Here is an 8,087-nt window from a genome sequence, read left to right on the forward strand (position 1 = left end):
ACAAGGCATCGGTTACTGTAAATTTATAGTAAGTCTTAAAATCAGGAAGTGTAAGCCCTTCAACATTGTTCATGTTTTCCAAAATTGTCCTGGCTATTTTAGGTCCTTTGTATTTTTATATACATTTTAGACATTTTAGAATATGTTTGTCTAATTTCTAAGGGGGAAAAAAGCCAACTAAGACCGTGTTTATCTATAAATCGGTTTGGAGAAAATGGACATTCCAGCAGTCCATTAATATAATATACATCTCTCCATTTATTTAGATCTTCTTAACTTCTCTCAGCAATGTTTTATCATTTTCTACATAGAGATACTGCACATATTTTGTTAAATTTGTCTCTATTTTATGCTTTCTGATGCTATTATAAATGGCATTTTAAATTAGTTTTTATATATTTGTTGCTAGAACATAGAAATACTAGTGATTTTTGTAATTGACCTAGACAGAATTGTGACACCTCCAAAAAATGATAGCTTTACTTTTTCCTTCCCTGCATGCCTTTTATTTTGTTTTCTTCTCTTATTGCATTGCTAGGACCTTCAGTACAATATCAAATAGGTGAGAAGCAAACACACTTACCTTGTTCCTGCTCTTAAGAAGAAAATGTTCAATATTTCACCATTAAGTATGAGGTTAGCTATAGTTTTTTCAAAGTTGTTCTTTATTAAACTGAGGGAGTATTCTTCTATTCCTTGTTGCTGAGAGTTTATGTATCATGAATAGGTGTTAGATTTTTCCATGTGTGGAGGTGATGGAAAAAATAATAACTTCTGGGTTGGAGTAGTAAGACTATTGTTTATTTATGTATTATGAATGTTGTAAAGTAAGGTTAATATGTATACTTTAAAACAACAGTGAATGTATTTCCCTCTATCTTCAGATCAAAGCAAGAGGAAGCATCTCCAAATCAGGAATCCATGTGTTGTCTATTAAACGAGGACCCGGTAAGTATTTTCAAGATTTTCTTTTTTCTTTTTCTTTCATCTTGTCAAATCCTGAACAATTCAGCAAGTTGGAGCTATTTTCACATTAGAGGAAATGGATGAACCTTTTGTCATCCAAAGATGCGGAAGCTGATGTAATAGAATGACATACTAAGTTTATTTTAGCCCATTTAGTATTTTTCTTCTTTTTATAGCATTCTTATATTTTAAATTTTATTCATAAAGGAAAATATATTTGTTTTATAATTAATTGATTATAAATTAATCAATAATTTTATTGATTAATTATAATCAGAAAATAATTGAAAAAGGCAGGAAAATAACCAAAGAAAAGATTACTACATATGTTTGTGTATTAGCTTTCTATTGCTGCTGTGACAGATTACTCCAAATTTACTGGTTTAAAACAATACAAAGGGGCCGGCCCGGTGCCCACATACAGACCGGTTCCCGCTCACTGGCTGAGCAAGGTGCGGGTGCGATGCTGAGGGTTGCGATCCCGTTGCCGGTCCCAGTCTGGTACGGGCGCGACACTGGGGGCTGTGATCCGTTGCCAGGCACGAAAAAAAGACAAAAAGGAAAAAAAAAAAATACAAAGTTATTATCGTATAGCTCTTTTGGTCAGAAGTATCACTGAGCTCAAATCAAGATGTCAGCAGAACTGCGTTCCTTCTGGAGCTCTAGGGGAAACTCTATTTTCTTACCTTTTCCAGCTTTTAGGGAAGTCTTCTGCATTCCTTGGTTTGTGGTTTCTTCCTCTATCTTCAAAGCCAGCAGCACATCATCTACAAATGTTTCCCTCATCTTCCTGTCTCTCTCCTATAAAGACCCTTGGGGATTATATTGGGCTCACCTGGATAATCCAGGATGATCTTTAAATGCTGAGATTCTTAATTTAATCACATCTGCAGAGACCCTTTTGCCAGATAACTTACCATATTCACAGGTTTCAAAGACTGAATATCTTCAGAAGGCTGTTATTCTGCTCACCACAATCTTCCCTCTGGCCCCAAAGATTCATATCCAGCCCACATTCAAAATGTATTCAACCATTTCAACATTCCAAAAGCCTCAATCCGTTACAGCATTAAATCAAGTCCAAAAATCTCATGTGAATCTCATCAGCACAACAGCCACAAATCTCATCATCGCAATCATCTAAATTAGGTGTTAATGAGGTCCTGGATATAATGCATCCTAGGGCAAAAAGAGTCATTAATCCCAAGTCTTGAAACTCATCTGGTAAACAACACTAGGTTTCAACACCTGAGAATAATCCTATTTGGTTCATGTCTCCACCCTATGGGTTCAAGGCTCCACTCTTAGAACCATCCTTCCTTTGTCATGAAGAATAGCATGTGTTTGCTGCTTGTTTCCTTCTCATATAATTAGAGATCTGGCATTCTTCTTTCATTTTATACTCTGTTTCTTTTGGTCCAAGATGACACTGTTCCTGTTAGTATAAATTTCTCAAGAACCAGATAGGATTCAGTGTGCCAGAGGAACTCATTCTACTGAAAAAAGAAAGCTTCTCCACAGATCTTCCCTGGATAATTCCATCTCCCATTTTGGCTTTTGCTGAGATAAATGAGGGGATTTATGAGTCATACACTTAATCTCTTCAAGAGCCTATTTAATGAGTGAATATTGTGACACTTTAATTTTTCTGAGATATTAGCAAAAGTCTGTCCAGTCACATCATAGCTTTTTCTATAGAGCACAAACAGGAGTTGAATATCAATACCTGTGTGTAATATGTGATGCTCAAATCAGGATAATTAGTATATTCAACATTATGCAGGGTAATAGTTTTTCATGGCCCTTCACCAATTCCTCCCTTACCCCCCTTATCCCTCTACCTTTCCAACCTCCTGTAACCTCAGTTCTGTTTTCTCCTTTTGAAAGTTCAATGTATTATTGTAATTGTTGTATCTTGCTTTCTTTGTAAAATTTATTTCTTCATTTTTATAGATCCCACTTACTAGTGAGGACATGCAGTATTTCTCTTTCTGTGCCTGGCTTATTTCACTTAACATGATTTTCTCCAAGTTCATCATTGTTGCTGTGAATGCAAGTATTTCATTTTTTCTTTATGGCAAAATAGTATTCCACTGTTTAAATATTCTGCATTTTCCCTACCCAGCTGTCTTACTATGAACATTTAGGTTAGTTCCAATTCTTGGCTGTTGTAAATAGAGCTGCAATAAACATGGGAATGCAACTATCCATTCAACATGATGATTTCCATTCCTTTGGGTATACACCCAGCAGTAGAATTGCTAGATCATACAGCAGTTCTATCTGCAGTTGATTGAGGAACCACCATACCATTTTCCTTAATGGCTGCACGAATTTGCAGTCCCACTAACAGTATAGAAAGGTTCCCCTTTATCTGCATCCTTGAAGCATTTGTTATTCTTGGTCATTTTGATAATAGCCAGTCTAACCATGGTGAGATGATATCTCGGTGTGGTTTTGATTTGTGTTTCCCTGATGCTGACTGAGCATTTTTTCATGTCTGTTGGCTATTTGTATATCTTCCTTTAAGCAATGCCTATTCAACTCCTTTGCCTATTTTACAATTGGGTTATTTGGGCGTTTTTTACTCTTGTTTGAGTTTCTTGTATATTCTGGATATTAATCCATTGTCAGGTGCATAGTTTGTGAATATTTTCTCCCACTCTGTAGGTTGTCTGTTTGCTCTGTTGATTGTTAATTTTTTGATTTTGGGTTTTTTTTTTTCCTGTACAGAAGCTTTTTAGTTTAATATAATTCCATTTATTTATTTTTCCTTTTGTGGCCTGTGCTTTTGGGGTCATATTCATTAATTGTTTGCCCCATCCTATTTCCTGAAGTATTTCTGCTGTTTTCTTTTAGGAGTTTTATAATTACAGGTCTTCTAAGACTTATATTTAAGTCTTTAATCCATATTGAGTTGATTTGAGTATAAGGCAAGAGGTATGGGTATAGTTTCATTCTTCTACATAAGGATTCCAGTTTTCCCAGTGCTATTTATTGAAGAGGAAGTCTTTTCCCTAATGTATGTGCTTGTTGCCTGTAGCGAAGAGCGATTGGCAGGAAGAATGTGGGTTGATTTCTGGATTCTCTTTTCTGTTCCATTGGGCCAAGTGTCTGTTTTTATGCCGGTATCATGATGTTTTGGTTACTATAGCTTTGTAAGATAAGTTGCAGTCACGTAGTATTATGGCTTTATTATTATTATTATTGTTGTTGTTGTTGTTGTTGTTGTTATTATTATTATTATTATGCTCAGGATTGCTTTGGCTGTTCAGGGGCTTTTGTTGCTCCATATGAATGTTAGGATTGTTTATTCTATTTCTGTGAAGCACATCATTGATATTTTGATGGGGATTGCATTGACTCTGTAGATCATTTTGGGTAGTATGGACATTTTCACAATGTTAATTCTTCTAAGCCAAGAGCATGGAATGTCTTTCCATCTTTTAGTGTACTCTAATTTCTTTCAACAGTGATTTGTTGTAGAGATCTTTCACCTCCTTGGTTAAACTGATTCCTAGGTATTTTATATTTTTGGTGACTATTGTAAATGGGCTAGCTTTCTTCATTTTTTTTCCTGCTAGTTTGTTGTTGGAGTATAAAAACACTACTGATTTTTGCATGTTGATTTTGTATCCTGTAACTTTACTGAAATCATTTATTAACTCTTAAGAGTTTTTTCTTTGTTTTTTTGTAGGGTCCTTAGGCTCAACAGTCAAACAGGGACAGTTTGACTTTGTCTTTTCCAGTCTGGATGCCCTTTATTTCTTTCTCTTGCCTGATTGTTCTGGCTAGTGCTTCCAATACTATGTTAAATAGGAGTAGTAAGAGTAGATATCCTTGTCTTATTCCCATTCGGGAGGATACTGACAGTGAGTTTATTATATATAGATTTATTGCATTGAGATACTTTCCTTCTATACATAATTGGCTGAGAGTCTTTATCAGGAAGCAATGTTGAATTTTGTCAAATGCTTCTTCTGCATTTATTGAGATGGTCTTTGTCCTTGGTTTTGTTGTTGTGGTGTATCACATTTACTGATTTGTGTATATTAAACCATCCTTATATTCACTGGATGAATCTCACTTGATCATGGTGTATAATTTTTCTGATGTGTTGCTATATTCCATTTGCTAATATTTTATTGAGGATTTTTGTGTCTATGTTCATCAAGTATATTGGCCTACAGTTTTCTTTTTTTATTGTATCTTTGTCTGGTTTTGGTATCAAGGTGACGCTGGCCTCATAGAATGACTTTGGGAGAATTATCTCTTTTTTAATTTTTTAGAATAGTTCAAAGTAAATTGGTATTAATTCCTTTTTAAAGGTTTGGTAAAATTCAGCAGTGAAGCCATCTGGTCCTGGGCTTTTCCTTGTTGGGACACTGCTGATGACTGTTTCAATCTCATTGCTTGTTATTGGTCTGTTCAAGTTTTCTGTGTCTTCTTTGTATAGTCCTGGTAGTTTGCATGTGTTCAGAAATTATCCATTTCCTTCAAGTTTTCAAATTTGTTGGTGTATAGATGTTTATAATAGTCTCTAATGATTCTTTGTATTTCGGTGGTTTCAGTTGCAATGTCTAAGTTTTTATTTCTAATTTTTTTACTTGGGTCTTCTCTCCTTTTCATAGTTAGCCTAGCTAATGGTTTCTCTATTTTGTTTATTTTCTTGAAAAACTCACTTTTCATTTCTTTGATCATTTGTATCATGTTGGGGGTTTCTATTTAATTTAGCTCTACTCTGATCTTAATTATTTCTTTCCATTTACTAATTTTGGGATTAGATTTTTCTTGCTTTTGTAATTCTTTGAGGTGTTGTGTTAGGGTGTTTATTTGAAACCTTTCTATTCTTTTAATATAGGCATTTATTTCAATGAACTTCACTATTATTACTGCTTTTACAGTATCCCAAAGGCATTGGTATGATGTGTCTTTATTTTCATTAGTTTCAAGAAATTTTTTTTTATTTCCTGTTTAATTTCTTCTTTGACCCACAGGTCATTAAGGAGCATGTTGTTTAATTTCTATGTGTTCATAAAGTTTCCAGGGTTTCACTTATTATTGTTTTCTAGGGCTAATCCATTGTGGTATGAAAAAAATACTTAAAATAATTTTAATTTTTTAAAATTTTTTGATTTGTGACATAACATGTGTTCTATCCAGAGGAATATATCTTGTGTTGATGAGAAGAATGTATATTCTGTGGTTGTTGCATGAAACATTCTGTAGATTTATGCCAAGTCCAATTGGCCTAAAGTGTGTTTTAAATCTGGTGTTTCTCCTATGATTTGTTGCCAAGATGATCTCTCCAGTGTTGAGAGAAGGGTGTCCAGGTGTCCAACCATTATTGTATTTAGGTCTATGTCTTTCCATAAGTCTGGTATTGTTTGCTTTATATATCTGAGTACTCTGATGTCAGGTGCCTATTTATTTATGATTGTTATGTATTCTTGTTGGATAGATCTCTTTATCATTATACAGTGGCTTTGTCTTTTTTATAGTTTTTGGTTTAAGTCTATTTTGTCTGATAAGATAATAGCTAGTCCTGCTTCTTTTTGGTTTCTATTTGTGTGGTATATGTTTTTCTATCCCTTCACTCTTAGTCTGTGTGTGTCTTTACAGTTGAAGTGAATCTCTTGAAGGCAGCATATAGTTGGGTCTAGCTTTTTAATCCAATCAGCCTGTCTGAGTCTTTTTAGTAGGGAATCTAATCTATTTATATTTAGATTTGTTACTGAAAGGTATCGTCTCACTCCTTGCATTTTATTGATTTTCATTTGGATGTTTTAAATATCTTTTGTTGCTTTCTTTCCCCTTATTGTTTGTCTTTAGTGTTTGTTGGTATGTGGAGGTGGTAAGATACAGTTTCTTCCTCTTTCTCATTGCATTTTTGTTCTACCAGTGTGTTTTATTCTTTCTTGTGTATTCGTGGTAGTGAGTATTATTTTTCAGATTCCAGACTGAGGACTCCCTTGAGGATTTCTTGCAGGGCTGGTTGTGTGGTGGTGAACTCCTACAGTTTTGGTTTGTCTGGAAAATATACTATTTCTCCTTCATTTCTAAAGGATAGCCTGGTTGGGTACAGTATTCTTGGCTGGCAGTTTTTCTCTTTTAGCATTTTGAATTACCATCCCATTCTCTTCTGGCCTATAGAGTTTCCGTTGAGAAGTCTGCTTAGGCTGCTGCTGTGGTAACAGGCCATCCTTGTAGCAGCAGTGGCTCTGATAGTGGCTTTTATAGGCTGCCTGCATGGCAGTGGTAGCTTCAATGGTGGTGGGCTGCTTGCATGATGATGGTTGCTCCCTGGCAGTGCCGATGGTGGTGGCAGCTGCAGCAGTGGTGGCTGCAGCAGCCACCCATTTGACTATGGTGTCTGCATCCACTGCCCATGCATCTGCAGTGCCCACAGCAGCAATGAAGTTACCTGTGGCAATGGCAGTGGCATTGATGGCTGCAACCACTTCCCTGGCATGTGTGCTATCCATGACAGCAGTGGGGTTACCTCATGGTGGCAGGTGGCTACACCTGCCTGCCTCACATCTTGGCTGTTGCCTTGGCAGTGTCCTTGGCAACAGCGGGCTTACCTCATGGGGATGGCTGCAACTGCATCCCTTGTATCTGCAGTGTCCTTGGCAGCAGGGACATTACCTCAGGGTGGAGGCAGCAGTGCTGGTTGCTGCAGCCTTCTCTTTTGTGTATGTGTTGTCCTTGGAGGCAGTGAAGTTAACTCACAGCACGAGCAGCAGCAGCAGCAACGGTTGCAGCAAACTGTCTCACATCTGTGGAATCTGTGGCTGGAGGGACATGGTACTGGCAGGACTGCTGCTCTGTGGGGAGCTGCTCTGCAATGGGTGTGGTTCTGGGCTGAATATTTTCCAAATATCAAGTCCTGATTCCTTTTTGATGAGCAATTCTTTCTTCAATTTATCTCTTTCCTCTTGTATTACACTATAAGCAGCAAGAAGAAACTAGCATGAACCTTTAACACTTTTCTTTAAAAGCTTCTCACTAAATCCCTGAATTTATTATTTGCAAGATTTGCTTTCCACATAACTGCAAGACACAATTCAACTAAACTTCCTGCCTCTATATACCCAGAATCCCCTTTTCTTCAGTCTCCT

At 36.4% G+C, this 8,087-nt stretch overlaps 1 protein-coding gene across 1 annotated transcript in view; it reads left to right on the forward strand.

Annotated features, from left to right (window-relative positions):
• Window positions 1-8,087, forward strand: part of LOC103600733 (alpha-2-macroglobulin-like) — a 67,745-nt gene that overhangs the window by 27,673 nt on the left and 31,985 nt on the right. The window contains exon 13 of the mRNA XM_008585063.1: window positions 885-948. Within this exon, the coding sequence (XP_008583285.1) occupies window positions 885-948 (64 nt within the window). The remainder of the gene's footprint in view (window positions 1-884; window positions 949-8,087) is intronic.

Source organism: Galeopterus variegatus, unplaced genomic scaffold (assembly GCF_000696425.1).
Source record: "Galeopterus variegatus unplaced genomic scaffold, G_variegatus-3.0.2 Scaffold3432, whole genome shotgun sequence".
Lineage (NCBI taxonomy): Eukaryota > Metazoa > Chordata > Mammalia > Dermoptera > Cynocephalidae > Galeopterus > Galeopterus variegatus.